This window comes from Chelonus insularis, unplaced genomic scaffold (genome assembly GCF_013357705.1).
Source record: "Chelonus insularis isolate UGA/USDA-ARS -01 unplaced genomic scaffold, ASM1335770v1 contig_130_pilon, whole genome shotgun sequence".
Classification (NCBI taxonomy): domain Eukaryota; kingdom Metazoa; phylum Arthropoda; class Insecta; order Hymenoptera; family Braconidae; genus Chelonus; species Chelonus insularis.
In genome coordinates, this window is record NW_023276371.1 from 939,714 (window position 1) to 955,806 (window position 16,093).

Sequence of the window (16,093 nt, forward strand, 5' to 3'; positions counted from 1 at the left end):
CGACCATTAGGTTTTTTTTTTATTTTTTCGAATAAATATAAAATGAATCATTCATTAATAATGTGTACCTAAGGCTAAAAATTGATTAAAAAATACTAGAAAGAGGCAATATTATATAATATAATTGTTTAACATGAATTTCATGTGTTTATGCAAACTCTAATTGTGGTAAAATAATTTAAAGAAGAATGTAACATCTAAAATGAAATAATCCGATAAAACTTATAATAACAATTTCATCGTAATGTGTTAATGGTCTTACTTCATAGCAATATACTGCCGGAGGATCTATTTTATTTTTGGGTTTGTGCAGGCATTTTAATTAAGCCGTAGATTCAATGATTAATTCTATTATATTATTAATGAATTTTACGAAACGTACGACTTATTATTGTGCCTCAGTATTTTTTTTAATAATTGCATTTTTAAATAATCTTCAAATAATTAATTTTACCATTTTTTTTCTTCCGATATTACATGCCTGGCAGTCTTGGATCTTGTGTTACCTAAAAAAACAATCATATATCATAAATAATCCTGTGACATAATCATTTGATTTACCTTTTAAGTATTAAAATTACCTTATGAACAATCGGACGTTCAAAATACTTGTTCTTCTGTTTTTTCAGCATCGGAAGAGAGAGCTTCACATAATGTTTCCATACAAGCTTTAGGAATCAATGTTCCAACAATTTTTAAGCCATCATCTACAGAAAAAAATATTTATTATTATTAAATAACATTTCTAATAATAAATAATAAAGTAAAATAAAGTAGAGTTCTTTAAGCGAATAAATTTACCTGTTCGTAAGCGAATAACTTGCATTTTTGAATTATGACCGGAACGAGTAGCTAAAATAGATTCAACGCGACTCCAAACACTTAAAACGGAGCCGGCAAGAACATTATAAGATCGTCGACGTAATCCAACTTCACAGTCCATGTTAACAGTAACATTTTTACAATTTCCTCGCCAATATGCATGTGAACATGTATCCACTGAAGCATCATATTGTTGAGTCCAATGTGTTTCAGCCTCTTCGGACGAAACTTTTTTATATTTTTTTTCAAGCTCACCAAGAGTTTCTTGTCTTAATTGTAATCCAGTATTTGGCCTATAAACCATATACAATTGATCTTTTTTACTTTCAATTTTCTTTTTACCATTATCAACAGCTATTGCTAAAATAGCTGTTTGTTTTCCATTTCTAATTTGATGACTTAAATAAAATCCTTCTTTTGCTCCGGTCAATGCTGACCATCGTTCCATAGCCTCTGACCAACTCATGCCTCTCTCAACGTGTACCACATGTAACTCTGTTGGAGCTGTACCTGTGGCATGCTTTCGCATAAATCGATAAAGTTTAACACGATGCACATTTTCTCCAGAAGTACCAAGATCAAGAATACCCATATCAAAACGACCAGTTTTTTTAGCTTGAGTTACAATAGCATTAAGAGTATCAGTAAAATATTGAAACAGTCGATTTTGTAAATCTACAGGCATTCCTAGTATTCTGTTTAAAAATTTCGACATATTATTATAATCTTTATCAAGTGAAAGAATACCGGGTGTACTTTCACTATTACATATCAAACCAACACCCACTAAAGCATCAGCAATATCTTTAAAGAAATCACCACGATAATCTTGAGGAGGTGGTACCAATGGTGCTTCATAACCCATTATAGTCTTCATTGTAGCCTCTAATGCAGAACGTCCATATTTATTATCAATGTTAAATTGTGATAAATCTCTAGTTTCAGTTGCACGTCGATCACCATGAGTAAGTGCTCCTAAACTCTCAAGACGTTTAGCTACAGTGGATGCAAATCGTCTTTCTCCAGCCAAATCAGATATAAGAAAAATATATTCTGGCGCATTTACTTGATTTGAACGATGAGTTCGTCCAAATTGTTGGATTGCACGATCTGCACTCCAAGGAAGTTCAAGAGTAATATGAACACGTCGCATTTGATTGCGAGCACGACGATCACTTTGTAAAGATATACCACTACTAGCAGCTTCTGAAATTATAGCTACTGTTTTTTCACCATCCATAAATCGTTGTTTTTCAGTAAGATTCAGTGTCTCTAAAGGAACATCAACTTCTGATCGAGATTCGTATTGTATTGCACCGTCTTCTGTTTGAACAACACGACCTTTTCGACCAGTCATTTCTGCAACATTCTCAGGACCACCTAGTTCATCTATAAGTTGATCGAGAGTATTAGGAGGTAACTGTTCTCCCAGAGCTTCTATTTGTGCTAATAATTCCTCTTTCATACTACAAGCTCGTTCAATTGCATCACGAGGAGGTGCTCCAGCTGTTGGTCGGCCAGATACATTAATACCCTGTACTCCAGTTACAGTATCTCCATTTCGTTTAGTATTTCGTTGTGAAGCTGTTTTAAGAGCCAACATTGATTGAATTTTATCTTGTGTACTAAGTTTCTTTTTTGCTGGTTTCTTGGCTTTTTTTCCACCTTTTTTCTTTCTTCTGTCCCAAGGGTCTGCATCAGAATCACTATCAGAATAAAATGGATTAAAATCTGAACTAACATTACTTTCATTCTCAGACCGATTTTCGTCTTCACTTTCTGTTCCGGTTAACTTAAATTCTGAACCTGAACTATGACCACCATTTCTATCTTCATCGGTGTTTTCTTCCTCAGATGACCATCCACGTACTTTTTTATATGCTCGTTGAGCTGCTTGTCGTACTGGTTTTCTTTTACTTCCACCAGCTGTTGTAACTGTTGTTTCTTCTTCAGGTATTGTTGCTTGTATTTTTGGTGGATCTAAACCAAGAAGACGTTGAATTCTATTACGATCTGGAGCTGGAAAATGTTTCTCTACTAAGGTTTGTAATACACCCTTAGCTGTAGAAACAAAATCACTTAATTCACCATCATCACGTTCAAGTTGTTCAAGTGTTCTAGCTTCTCCAGTCGATTGAAGACCTATTACAACACATTTTCCACATTTAACAGCTTCACGTGCTACAGCTACTGCATGTTTAACTTTAGCTGCAATACAAAGATATTTGAAAAATCGCTGATGTGATGACCAAAACTGACCCCACATTGTTTTCTTCATTCTGTTTTCAGCATCAATTAGCTCAGCTGCTTCGTGAAACCTTTGCATCGCGTCAACCCACAGTCTTACTGAAGCATCATAAATGTTTGTAAATTCTTTAGATAAAGGAACTTCTTCAATTTTAAATGCTACACCGTGAAAACTTAATTGTCGAGCGATGTACATGCCTCTCAATTTCATATCCATAGCTACGATCTCCATAGCACCAACTCCACGTTTTTCTACAGCAGTGATAAAATCATTGAATTCTGGAAAAGGTGTTCCTTCACCCCACATTCCTAATCGGACCATATATGCCATATTTCGTGGTTCTGATGCTCCTGTAGCACTAGCATAAACAACACGTGCTTTTGGTAATTTATTTTGAAGCTCCAAAACCGTTAGACCAGTTTTTGTAGGCTTTGAACTGCCTGTAGGACATAAATTTTTTGCTCTATGACACTCATCAAATATAATTAGACCGTCAAAATCCTCTCCACACCATTGAAGTAGTTGCTTTAATCGACTTTTGTACTTTCCACCACTCTGTGAAGATTCTCCAATTAATGCCGAGTATGTACTAAATATTACACCTTTCTTAACATTTCCATTAGCTGCTGATGAAATTTTTGCATATTTAAATTTATTTAGAGCATGAACTTCAATTTTCCCTGCTCCAATATCTTTTAAATCTCGTTCAGCATCATATTTCAAATCATTTGAAACAGATACCCATATGGCACGTTTTCGTCCTTTTAAGTAATTTTCAAATATTATTCCTGCAATAGTTCGACCTTTACCAACACCAGCTCCGTCACCAATAAGAAAACCAGCACGTGTACCATCAGGAAGTAAATGTTCATGTTGTTGGGACGCATAAGTAATCGATTCCAGTTGCAAGGCAGAAAGAGCTCCGGATTTTATTGTTTCCTCAGGAATGGATACTTTATACCACACATCAGTAGGTTCTACACTAGATAATGATGCAGTTTCAACAACTGGATCAGGATGTTTACGGCCTAATTTTAATTTTGTTGGCATATAGTCGGCATAAGTTTCTGCAACACCCATCTCTTCATCGTCAACTTCTTCTTCTTCCGGAATAGTTGGCTGCATCATTTTTGTAGGATCCATAGCATTCATCCACAGTTGTGAAACAGCTTTTCCTAAAATAATTTTTAAAATACATTTTATTGAAAATAATCGAAATATTTGTTTTCAACTAATATTTATATACCTGGAAGACTAGATGCCCAATTCGGATGAAGGCCAGAATTATTTAAAAATTGTACAAATGGATTCATTCCACCCATATTCATGCTAGCCATATTCATGACGTTATTCATAAAATTGCCCATATCCATTGCTATTCAATTTCATAATTATCAGTTTATCATAGGTATTGATGTTTAACTATAATATTTATTGAATTATTAACTTACTTTGTAGAAGAGCAGCTGGATTCAAGTTTGCCAAAGATGCAAGATTTGAAGAAAAATTAGGAAAAGGTCCACTGCCACCAAATTGACCCATTTGATTCATTTGATTAGCATTTGAAAAACCTTGCATATTTCCTTGGGAACCACCAGACCTTACTACTTCATATCCTGGAACTGGAGTCTTCATGACTAAACCTTCAGGAATTTTTGCTCCTTTCTGCATTGCTATTTATTTAATTCAAATTAATAATAATAAAATTACTTTTATAAATATACATTTAATTAATTGCAAACAAACCATTTGTTCCAAGATTTTTTGTTGCATCAGGAGATGAAATATTATTTTCTTCCTTTATGTTAGCAATTCCTGCAGCAGTTGCAAGATCTTTTCCTCCTCCTAATAAATAATTGATAACGTAGTATATAATTAAATCAGATTCATTTATACTTCATAAATTTTATGAGTAAAATTTTACCAGGAACTTCAATTTTATCTGGATCTTCATCATCATCAAAATCACTTCCGCTGCTTTCATCACTCATTGCATCCTTATACTTTTTTCCAGCCTAGCAGAAAAAAAAAATAAAATTAGAGTTTCTAGAATATGATAGAAAAAACAATTTTCTTTCGATAAATCAATAATTTTTACGAGTATTTAAATTATAATAAAATAAATATAATCATATTAATAATTTTATAAGGTTATTTTAGTTATTTAATTTTTATGTATATTAAACGCGTCACTACAAAAAGGTTATGTATCAAATGTTTAGCTCCAAACCTGCATGAAAATATTTATAATAATTAATAAGACACTGTTGGGTTATTATTTTTTCAACGATTAATTATTAATCGAACTGCATAGTCACTTAAATGTTGACAACTATTTGTTTAATACAAAAAACTATTTTTTTTTTTAATGCACGTTTTTTTATATTAAGCTTGCTCCGATATTGTTATTAGAATAATATACAACAACAATGTATGTCGAATGACTATTACTCCGAAATTATATAAAAATTTTATAAAAAATAGTTAATTAATAATATCAATACGATCACACGAATGCTGATAGGAAATAAAAACGCGCGACTGGCAGACGAGTTGACGAAAGAAAGAAATAAGACATAGAGAGACGGCAGCGCTACTATGAGGGGCGGGAACAGGGGTGAAATTCACTTTTTTTTTTCAATGAATGTTACAATAAACATCTCAAAAAGCACGTTGCAAACGCTATCAATTCATAATATTTTCCATTAGAAATATTCATTATAATTTAAATCACTTAATAACACAACATAAATTATATTTTTTTAATCATAATTCGATAATATTTATCCAAATTTATTTAAACATTCAAAAAAAAAAACACACTCACAAATCGTAGTTTATAAAATATTGAATAAAATTTTTTATCAAAATTAAATCGATTGAATAAAACGGAAATGATTAGTTTTATTAATCAGGAACCACGCGACAATGTATAAAAACCGCGAATGCGTAAATGCGCAAGTAAGAATTGACAAGAGCATGACTTCCGACGTTAAATTTTTTTTCCGGATGTCAAGAGCGCGGATCATATTAAATTAATTATATAAGTATATAAATATTTGATTTTTATTTTTGCAACACAAACAACAGAAATAATCACATTATTAAACTTACTGAACGTTTAGGTCGTGGCATTTTTGTATTTTATTAATAAATGATTTAATTAAAAACGCTTGATATTCTCGGCTGACGCCATTTTAGCTCTTACTCGACTCCACGGTGAATCGCGATTGAGAATTACAAAAACACCCGCGTTGATTCTGATGAATCTGTCGCCGGAATCTCTCAAAGCTCAACGTTGTCACGTTTCTCTATGATAAAGGCTGATATCAAAATGTCATTTGAACTGATTATTTATATTTCAATTCACAATACTCTAAGAAATTTTAATACCCATATTAACCTTGTAAAAGATATAAATTTGACGAAATTTCATATTTATTTGATATTTTTTATTTTTAATCCGCTTATAATGCTAAATGGAGTAAAATACTCCATTTCATAGAAATGTAACCTAATATTTGCATTACAGATATGACAACGGTGCATCTGCGCCGCGCAGATCGTTATATGTTTAAGTATTCGCGGCAAAAAGAAAAGAACGTGAAAACTCACTCTCTAATGATCTAGCCATTTGATATAACTTAAAATATTATTAAATGATCTATAATGAGGCAAAATAATCATAAAAATTATTTCCACTTTTAATTTAATTATAATTTACGAGTTCTTAATGATCTTAGTGATAAATATATCGAAAAAATTTACATCCCCTCGATACGATCGATCCGAGCTTCGCGCGCGCATGTAGCGACAACTATTGGGGCGTCAGAGAAATAAAAACATAAATTAATTCATAAATTTTTTTATCAGCAGGTATAATTTTCAATGTAAATAACTGTAAATTCGTTGTATTGTTTGAAAATAATTTATTTTTATTCAGTTTGTCTAAATATTAATTAAAATAAAATTACATTATATATATCTAAATATATTTTTCATCTATTGATATGATAAATTATTATCGAGGGAAAGAGAGCTGTTTTTTTTTTAATCTATACCTAACCTTTTACGTATGCTATAAATATTATAAGTTTTTACAAGTTTGTTTATAGCTATTATGAATTAAAATTGCTACATTTCTACCACCAATTGCACTCATTTCCATTGCACTTGCAGCCCATTCAATGGCATTTACATAATATAAAGCATCATGAAGTTTAAATTGATTCATTACAATATTAGTTGAATATTTTGGATATGCTTTCCATTTTTTGATCTCTACATGATTGACCTAAACCAAAAACAAAACGACATTTACTACATGATGTATATTTTTTGATACTTCAAGAATGCTTATTATTTTACATACTTGCTCAAACATTGTGTGAATAAATTCTTTATTTAATATTCGTGAAGAAAATAATTTCCATACATTAGATTCCACGCCTTCAGTTGTGCTTAGTCTTGCTACGGCATTAATGATGGTATTATTAGGATTACAAGATAGAATATCATCGATTGGATCAACAAGTCCGAAATACTGTAATTTCAGTTTTCCGGTTACAAACGTTACGAATATAGTTTGATATTCATTCTCGTATTCTTGATTAATATTCTTTGGTAGGTTTTTAAATTGAATTAATTTTTCATGATCATGAGTTAAAGGTGTTGCTATTACTACTAGATCATAAAATTTATTCATGAGCTCTGAACTTTCTGTGAACAATAATGATTGCATTATTTCAATAATTTATAGCATAACTTGTGCGGTTATATTTACCATTATCACGATAGAATATTTCATATTGTGATATTCCATTATTTCGAAGATAGCTAATTTTGTCAACTTGCGCAGAAATAACATTTATTTTTTTATTCCGGTAAATTAAATTTTCTGGTACCTAAAAATAATTGTCTTTATTAATCTGTAATAAGTAATATAATAATTAATTATACCTTTCTGTTTCCACCTTTGACAGACCACAATGAGGAACCTGCTCCAGCAGTCGCTACAGATCCCACAAAACTATGAATATCAGTATCTTGTCCATAATTTACAACTGTGACTGCTTTAATCAGTTCATCAATAACCACTGGAGAATATCCTAAATCCTTGAGGTAGTCTTTTGTAGAAACCTGCAGCATCTGAGGAAATTCATTGTTCATAGCAGATAATAAACTTGATACATTATTAAAACCAACACCATTGTCATGTAGAAGGTATATTTTTCCAAAATCATCAACTATTGAATCAATTAGTCTAACAAAAAAAGGAACTGATAGAAAATAAATCTAATAATTTTTATTTTATTCTTACTCATAAATTAAACAAGCAATCTTATACATACCGATATAACCAGAATGGTTGGAATCCATATCTATATATTAATTTAAATAGCGTCATCATCTCAGAGGAACTTTGTTCGAAAACAAATTTATCACCATTCCATATTCCCATTTTACTGCTATCATCGACGGTTTTTTTTTCAAGATCTACCAAATGAAAATACATATATTGATGACTTTTTTCTACTATCTACTGTTTTATGTAATAAAATTATATAATTATTTTAGTAAATAAGTCAGTTTTTATCATTAAAAATAGTACTGACCTAAAAAATCAACAAAATACTTCATAAGTTGATTCTTCTCATGTATGATTGATCCACCCGCTTCATATTCCTCATTATCAATGTTTACGGTTGCTAATCTTCCACCAATCGTTTCAGCTTCAAATAAATCAATTTCTAAATTACCTTTGAATAGTTTTGTGAGAAAATGAGATGTTGAAGCACCTCCTATTCCACCACCAATTATAGCTACAAACATAGAATAGCGTAATCAATTATCAATTACAATCAATCATTGAATACTTCATCGATTCATAGTATTCAACATTTATTACTAAACTATTATGGGCTTTAATGCATGCAGATAATGAATAAGTAAATAATTTAAACATTGATTTAAGTTTACCTATTTTAGGTTTACAGTTTTTCGCGCCAGTAAAATTATTCATAAATAAAAGTTTTATGAACAATAAATATTTTACGAATTTCAATGTCAACATTTTTTAATTTGTGATCAAATAATTAAACACTTTGTAAAAATTATAATAATATAATATTTATTTGAGTTTATGAGTTAAATGTCACTTGTTTAAAAATATTATGAAGTTAAAAAATCAATGTTGTAAGATCAATACAAATGCGAATAATCATTTTTCTTTTTAAAAAGAAAAAAAAATGCATTTTTTATCGATAGAAATACTCTAGAACTGCCATCTATTGCTTACATTTGATTTGCTCTAATGTAATCATGATTTAATTTTACATTTTTTGTAAAATTTAATGCGAATAAAATGATTATGATAATGATTTTGAAAATATTCTGTATATACATGTTTTTGGTAAAAATTTTATTGACGTAATAGAAAAATATTAATAAAAAATTTTTCTTTATATAATATTATTTAATATAGAATAAAAAATTATTAATTTTTTCTATTTAAAATTTGCGCAAATAGTGCAAAATTTTTATTTTTAAAAATATACATTAGTTGCCATCTATGAAAGTAATTTAGTAGCTTCCCATTGGATAGATGGCGGTCGAAGTCAATTCCGAGAGTAGTTCCTCTTGTATGATGGTCGTCAAGCAATGCGTTCCATTCTTGATAGTTTAGTCCATAAACATGGCGGATCCATTAAGTTTACTACGACAATATAATGTCAATAAGAAAGAAATAATTGAACGTGAAAATCAAATAATATTTGGAGAATTTTCGTGGCCGAAAAATGTGAAAACTAATTATTTAACTTATGGGTATGTATTATAATTATTTTTTAGTGAATGTTTTTTTGCATACTTTTATTGCATGCACTAAACGGATTGAATCTTACAAGAAGACATACATGTATATGTCATAAATTGTTAATAATTAAATTTGTTGCTATTGTTATTATTTCTAAATCATAATATATATTTTAGATCTGGAAAGGAAGGAACGCCTAAGGAATATTATACCCTAGAGTGCCTATTGTTTTTACTTAAACATGTTCAACTTACACATCCAGTTTATGTACGGCAAGCGGCTGCAGAAAATATTCCGGTTGTCCGTCGACCAGACCGGAAAGATTTACTTGCCTATCTCAATGGTGAAACTGCCACATCAGCCGCCATAGATAAATCAGCACCTTTAGAAATTCCAACACAAGTAAAACGAACTGCCGAAGATGGATTGGATGCAGGTTTATCTAAGAAACCAAGATTTGAAGAGACTCATGTTCAAAAGGTTAAAGAACAACTTGCAGCTCGTCTGGATGCACCGAAAGAAGCATCTGTTACAGTTGATAATATCAAATCACTGTCAGAAGCTATGTCAGTTGAAAAAATTGCTGCAATTAAGGCTAAACGATTGGCCAAAAAACGTACAACAATTAAGGAAAATGATGACATTGGCATGGGCTCAGATTTAAGAGTTATTTTAGATATGGATGTTGATGATACAAAAGATATTGTTTCACGAGAAAGACAATGGAGAACAAGAGCTACAATATTACAGAGTAGTGGTAAAATATTTGCTAAAAATATATTTGCAATTTTACAAAGTATAAAAGCTAGAGAAGACGGGAAACATAAAGGTCCCGTAGCATCTACGCCAATGGTTACACCTCGTTCAACGCCTATGAGGCCACTTCCTCAACCTGCAGTCTATAATCGTTATGATCAAGAAAGATTTATTCAAAAGGAAGAAACAGAAGGTTTTAAAATTGATACCATGGGATCTTATCATGGAATGACTTTGAAATCTGTAACTGAAGGAACTAATCCAGCAACTCGAAAGCCTGCTAATCCTACTTCTGCACCATCATCAGGTTTGCTTCCTACATCAGCCGCTAAATTAACTCCTCAACAAGCTGCTCAAAATAAACGACCTAGCCGGACTCCAATTATCATTATTCCTAGTGCAAACAATTCACTAATTACAATGTATAATGCCAAAGATATCCTTCAAGATCTGAAATATGTCAGTAATGATGAAAAGAAAACATCAGGTGCCAAGAGAGAACATGAAATTTTATTACAACGTCGTAAAGATGGAGGTTTAACTGTTCCTTATCGAGTAATTGATAATCCACAAAAACTTACAAACTCTGATTGGGAACGTGTAGTAGCAGTATTTGTAATGGGACCAGCATGGCAATTTAAAGGCTGGCCTTTCGATGGTAATCCAGTTGAAATATTTTCAAAAATTTGTGCATTCCATCTCAAGTATGATGAAATGCGACTTGACACAAATGTTGCTCGATGGGCAGTAACTGTGATAGAGTTAAGTCGCACAAAGCGTCATTTAGATCGTGCTGCTTTGATGAAATTTTGGGAACATCTGGATAAACATATGATTAAAAATAAGCCTCTTTTACGATTTTAATTGATATTGTGCATTTTATGTATATATTTAAATATAATATTTTAGTAGTCACGTTTGTAAATAGTTGGTCAAGTTTTTTTATGCGCACGTGACCGCAATTTAAGTGAATGAATATTCTTAAGAAAGCGCAAAAAGAATGTTATTTCTGTTTATCGAAACAATAAAAAGACTTTAAACGATTTTTTCTTCGATTTTTTATTATTTCAGACAATTGAATTTTCCTTTAAGATCAATAAAAATAAAATAAAATTAAGTATCTTCAGGCGGTGTCAAGTTTCACGTATGTTTAATAATTCCAAACACGAGAATAGACCAAAATGCCCTCAAGCATTACATTGAAGGTATTTTCTTCTGCCGAAAAACTAAACCCAAAGTAAGCAGAGTTTTTTCTATCTTCCGGCAATACAATGTTCGATTCTCTTCTTGCTTTCAATTGAATTTTCCTAATTCAATTTTTTATTGTTAACTTTACTAGATTTACGAGTGATAGTAGATAATCCAACAAGACAAAATAAAAATCAAATACTCCACGAATAAATATTGTCCAGTTTTCATTGTGAATTATCTTATTATAATACTTGATTACAAGAACACTACACTTTTATGTTAAATTCATTATTTGAACGATCAATTATAGAAACTTGTAGCATTGAATACAGTCAGGTTGCACACAAGACACTCCCGGAATAATTGGAGGCAAATGAAAGAGTCCTGATCTCAAAGAATGTTCTCGTAGTGAATATTGTTGTTGCTGTTGAATACTAGTATTTAAATAATGACTATATTGAGTATTAAGAACATTATTTTGTTCATGATTACTACTATTACTACTATTGCTACTATTAAATAAATCACTCGATCCAATATTATGTGACAGTTGATCTGGCACTATATTAAAAAGACAATATCTGTCGTTATAAAAATTTTTCGAATAAACTGATGGTAATGAAAAGACATTAAAATACTCAGAATTAAATGATGATGATTGAGATAATGTAGAAAATGGTCGAAATGCTGATGGAAATCCACTTTTAGTACTGTCATTAGTAAAGTATTCAATAGTTTTAATTAAATCCTGGCCACATCGTTGGAATACTAATTGGAGTATTGATAATTTAATGTTTGGAAAAAGCTTTACAAGAGTTTCTATTGAAGTTTGAATAATTGTTGAAGTATCCTTTATATTTAAATGATTATTTGGTTTTTTTCTACTCCATTCCTAGAATATAAAATTATAGTATTGATAAAAGAAGAGGTTTTTAATTATGATTATAATTAATATTCATATAAACTTACTGAAGTTGAAGGGAGACTTATTTCAGAAGAGTTATCATCATCTTTTGTTAAACTTATAGAATTTGGTAAAGTTATTTTCTTTCTTTTATTGTTAGTTAAATTACTATTGTTAATATCAGAATTTTCAGATTGAATTAGAATATTTGGAATGTCAGATTGAGTGTTGATTTTATGATTTTGCTCCGATAAATAATCTATCTCTGATTTTGATGTAGATTTACTCATATTAAGTGCCAAAGCATCTTCAGCAGCTTGTTGTCTTTTAAGTGCAACCTATAAATAATATTATTCTATGTAAATTACTGTGAATTATGAGGTAATATAATCCTTTATTTGCTGATTAGTTTGATGATATCAAAAGTTTCAGATTTACTAACATCTATATGGTATCGAACAAAAGTGTGAGGGAAAATCCGACGATTGAAAGCTACGATATGTAGACTCAAGATCAAGTGTCGTAATGCAAATACAAACATCAATGAAATAGAGCACCAGACACTAATGGATTCTACTTAAGAGTGATGTCAAGCTAAGGAAGTGATGTGATTTTTTCAAAAAGCTTTTTTGCTTGCATTAAAAAAACAAGTTATCCTAGAAATTTATAAACTTAAATGAGTTTATATAAATAATAAAACAATTTACCTGAGCAGCCATGACTCTTTGTCTTTCAGCAATCAGAGAGCATTTGGGGCAAAGACACTCTCGATACTGACATTCTCTTTTATGTCCCCTCAAACGAGCAATGAGTCCATGATTTCTGCAACGAGCACACCTTGGTCGTCTTTGTTTTCCATCATCATCTTCAAGATCGGTTACTGTTGGTTTTCTTTTTAACATATTTTCCTTTAAATCTCATTTATTTTTATTACTCTTATTCAACTTAATTATTGTTAGTAGTAAATAATAAAAACAATAATATCAAATTTTAGCAACCAATGAACTATAAAGTGTTACACGATGAATCGCAAACTGAAGAGTGTTCAAATGAATTTTACTTCAACATGATTTCATTTATCAGTTCAAGTAAGCCGATTGGAAGGACACGTGAAGTACAGGATATCCACCAACGCGACTCCAGCATCCTTTCAGGGTGGGTAAAAAGACAAACATCAGCTGGACCACCCTTTCTTCTCGATTGGTTCTGTCTTGTTTGTTCAAGATGCCACTCCTCCACAGATTTTCCATCTCACTATCTTGATATTACTACTCCTAAGCTTTTGGCTTTTCTAAAACTATTAGTATAGGTTTAACACGATTAATGTTATATATATTGTTACTTTTTTCTACCATCCACATATCATCAGTACATGGATGATATCTATTGAAACTAGATAGCGTCAGAAAAAGAGAATGCATTTTTTGGTTTCTTTTTACGTAAGTTTATTGTTACATAGAACTATTGCTCTTGTAGTTAATCAATATAGTATTTAATACATTAGCATAAAATTCATTTGAGTTACTTTAATATTTATAAAATAAAAGTAAATAATAGTTTTTTAATTAATTTGTTGTTTACTCAAATAAAAAATGATCTCATTATGTATTTTATTCATTGATAATTTATCTTAGTGTTAGACAGGAAGAAGATTGTTATCATAGTATTAGTAATTAGAAAAATTGTGATAATTAAAAAGAAAAAATACTCAAAAACAAAATATTTAATAAATGAGAATAATTAGTAGATATGTATAATAATATTATATATATTATTGGCTGATAAAATACAAATATGATGATCATTAAAATGGATAATTAAAAATAATTTGGTGAATATAACCTATAAAGATATAAACAAAAAAATAATAATTTGATGAAAAATATTTTTTCTATGAAGTAGTATTTATTAATGTCAATCTATTATTATTTAATATAATTTAATGAAATAACAATTTTGCTATGACAAATAATAAATTTTGTATGAGCAATTAAAATAATTTATCCTGTGCTCGACCTGCTACTACTTTACTATCAATGTCACTTAATGTTTTCATCATCTTCTGTACAATTTAATGAATATATATTTGTTCTATATCTCAGGCAATTTTGAAAATTCTACAGTCAATAATAATTTTCTTTTTAGTAAAGAATGTTGAACAATGTTGAAATTGTTGCTAAGTTTCAGTGGCAAAAGTAACAGAAATTTTTTCTCTTCAATTCATTATTATTTCAAAGATATTTAAATAAATGAAATATACCTGCTTTCATTTATGTCAGTAAAATATTGATTAATTACGAAAGAAAACATTTAATTAATATTCTTAAAGCCACGTAAAATACATCTTTAGAATGTGACTGAAATGTAAATGTCAGTTTATCTTGATCATGTGCTAAATATAATGGACTTCGTTTGAGAGCTGTCCTAGCGTTAAATGTCCATCAAGCTTTATTGAGATCTAAGAATAAAATTATCCTTTAGACCTTGGACTCATGTACTTTTTATAAAAATCAAACCAAATAATCATGTTAATAATAGCTGTAAAAGTATTTTACATCACTAAAGTAAAGCAGGCAAGTATCATTTTTAAATAAACTTTTCAGAAAATTCTGTCATAATTGTCATCGTATACATACTTTTAGTATCAACAAGTAATTTTACAATAATGAATCAATATTGCTAAATATTCTTTCTTATCATCAGCAATTGATCAGAATTTTCTGAAAAAGTTTTGTTAATTAATTAAAATAGCAATATATTCGGCGCGTTCTTGTAAATGATTAACATGTGATTGATAAGATCACTTTCATCATTTTGTCACTCCAATTGGCCCCAAAACATGATTTTTAATATGAATAGCAACATTCTCTGATTACTTCAATTCATTAGCATATCATTATTGAGTGTGTTAATTATTTATTTGTTTTTTAATGTTGTGCTTACACGTTTGTTCAATCATGTCATCCAATATTTTATTAATCATGTATTATCATTGGCTGTCAGTCGATATATAATACTCAACAGAGATATCTATTAACTCATTTTGATGTAACAATTAATATAATCGTTAATATTCATATTTATTAATATTCATACTTATTGTAATAAAAATTTTATACTATTTTTTTTCTTCAATAATTATAACGCGCCGATAGAATTTTCTATAACAACTTTTTTGTATTTTCTACAAATTTTTTGAATTAAATAATTTTATAGTTTAAAAAATAAAATTAGACAAAAATACTGTATTTTTTATTAAATACATATTGAATATTATCTTTAATGAAATTCATTTTGTTCCTATTATGTTTTACATGAATATATGTCAGAAAGATCGAAAAAATGTTGATAAATATAA

The 16,093-nt window shown here is 29.8% G+C and overlaps 4 protein-coding genes and 1 long non-coding RNA gene across 6 annotated transcripts; 2 read left to right on the forward strand and 3 right to left on the reverse strand.

The window, feature by feature from the left end:
* Window positions 1–58: 58 nt before the first annotated feature.
* sno (strawberry notch) lies at window positions 59–6,312 on the reverse strand. 2 transcript variants are annotated; one of them, XM_035091521.1, is made up of 8 exons: window positions 6,185–6,312; window positions 4,995–5,085; window positions 4,817–4,915; window positions 4,522–4,743; window positions 4,317–4,445; window positions 802–4,245; window positions 582–707; window positions 59–506 (listed from the first exon to the last, which is right to left on the reverse strand). In XM_035091521.1, exons 1-7 carry the CDS (start codon window positions 6,203–6,205, stop codon window positions 601–603), a joined length of 4,113 nt encoding a protein of 1,370 aa, XP_034947412.1. In that variant the 5' UTR covers window positions 6,206–6,312; the 3' UTR covers window positions 59–506; window positions 582–600. The 2 variants fall into 2 exon arrangements, with proteins under 2 accessions (XP_034947412.1, XP_034947420.1); XM_035091529.1 differs by lacking the exon at window positions 6,185–6,312 and adding an exon at window positions 5,301–5,638.
* A 595-nt stretch (window positions 6,313–6,907) lies between these two features.
* Window positions 6,908–8,378, forward strand: LOC118072030 (uncharacterized). The gene is made up of 2 exons (XR_004690971.1): window positions 6,908–6,946; window positions 8,053–8,378. It is a non-coding gene; the product is annotated as an uncharacterized lncRNA (long non-coding RNA).
* Window positions 7,081–9,237, reverse strand: LOC118072000 (prenylcysteine oxidase-like). Its single transcript, XM_035091540.1, has 7 exons — window positions 9,050–9,237; window positions 8,686–8,892; window positions 8,422–8,566; window positions 8,030–8,333; window positions 7,854–7,974; window positions 7,443–7,789; window positions 7,081–7,364 (listed from the first exon to the last, which is right to left on the reverse strand). The coding sequence occupies exons 1-7, from the start codon at window positions 9,141–9,143 to the stop codon at window positions 7,158–7,160; spliced, it is 1,425 nt and encodes a 474-aa protein (XP_034947431.1). The 5' UTR covers window positions 9,144–9,237; the 3' UTR covers window positions 7,081–7,157.
* A 477-nt stretch (window positions 9,238–9,714) lies between these two features.
* On the forward strand, window positions 9,715–11,684 carry hyx (cell division cycle 73 hyrax). Its single transcript, XM_035090542.1, has 2 exons — window positions 9,715–9,895; window positions 10,061–11,684. Exons 1-2 carry the CDS (start codon window positions 9,765–9,767, stop codon window positions 11,502–11,504), a joined length of 1,575 nt encoding a protein of 524 aa, XP_034946433.1. The 5' UTR covers window positions 9,715–9,764; the 3' UTR covers window positions 11,505–11,684.
* Window positions 11,685–11,778: 94 nt separating this feature from the next.
* LOC118071123 (doublesex- and mab-3-related transcription factor A2-like) lies at window positions 11,779–14,108 on the reverse strand. The gene is made up of 3 exons (XM_035090102.1): window positions 13,443–14,108; window positions 12,801–13,073; window positions 11,779–12,723 (listed from the first exon to the last, which is right to left on the reverse strand). The coding sequence occupies exons 1-3, from the start codon at window positions 13,635–13,637 to the stop codon at window positions 12,136–12,138; spliced, it is 1,056 nt and encodes a 351-aa protein (XP_034945993.1). The 5' UTR covers window positions 13,638–14,108; the 3' UTR covers window positions 11,779–12,135.
* Window positions 14,109–16,093: the final 1,985 nt, after the last annotated feature.

Bases quoted from the DNA above. Each gene is read 5' to 3' on its own strand.
- LOC118072000 (XM_035091540.1), bottom strand. From the start codon at position 9,143: ATGTTGACATTGAAATTCGTAAAATATTTATTGTTCATAAAACTTTTA. The intron at 7,975-8,029 runs GTATAATTAATT...AATTATTTTTAG, and splicing joins TCAAAGGTGGAAACAGAAAG to GTACCAGAAAATTTAATTTA. The intron at 7,790-7,853 runs GTAAATATAACC...TATTGTTCACAG, and splicing joins AATATTCTATCGTGATAATG to AAAGTTCAGAGCTCATGAAT.
- sno (XM_035091521.1), bottom strand. From the start codon at position 6,205: ATGCCACGACCTAAACGTTCA. The intron at 4,446-4,521 runs GTAAGTTAATAA...GAAATTGAATAG, and splicing joins TCCAGCTGCTCTTCTACAAA to CAATGGATATGGGCAATTTT. The intron at 4,246-4,316 runs GTATATAAATAT...AAATTATTTTAG, and splicing joins TTGGGCATCTAGTCTTCCAG to GAAAAGCTGTTTCACAACTG.
- hyx (XM_035090542.1), top strand. From the start codon at position 9,765: ATGGCGGATCCATTAAGTTTACTACGACAATATAATGTCAATAAGAAA. The intron at 9,896-10,060 runs GTATGTATTATA...TATATATTTTAG, and splicing joins ACTAATTATTTAACTTATGG to ATCTGGAAAGGAAGGAACGC.
- LOC118071123 (XM_035090102.1), bottom strand. From the start codon at position 13,637: ATGTTAAAAAGAAAACCAACAGTAACCGATCTTGAAGATGATGATGGA. The intron at 13,074-13,442 runs GTAAATTGTTTT...TATTATTTATAG, and splicing joins AAAGAGTCATGGCTGCTCAG to GTTGCACTTAAAAGACAACA. The intron at 12,724-12,800 runs GTAAGTTTATAT...TTTATATTCTAG, and splicing joins TAAGTCTCCCTTCAACTTCA to GAATGGAGTAGAAAAAAACC.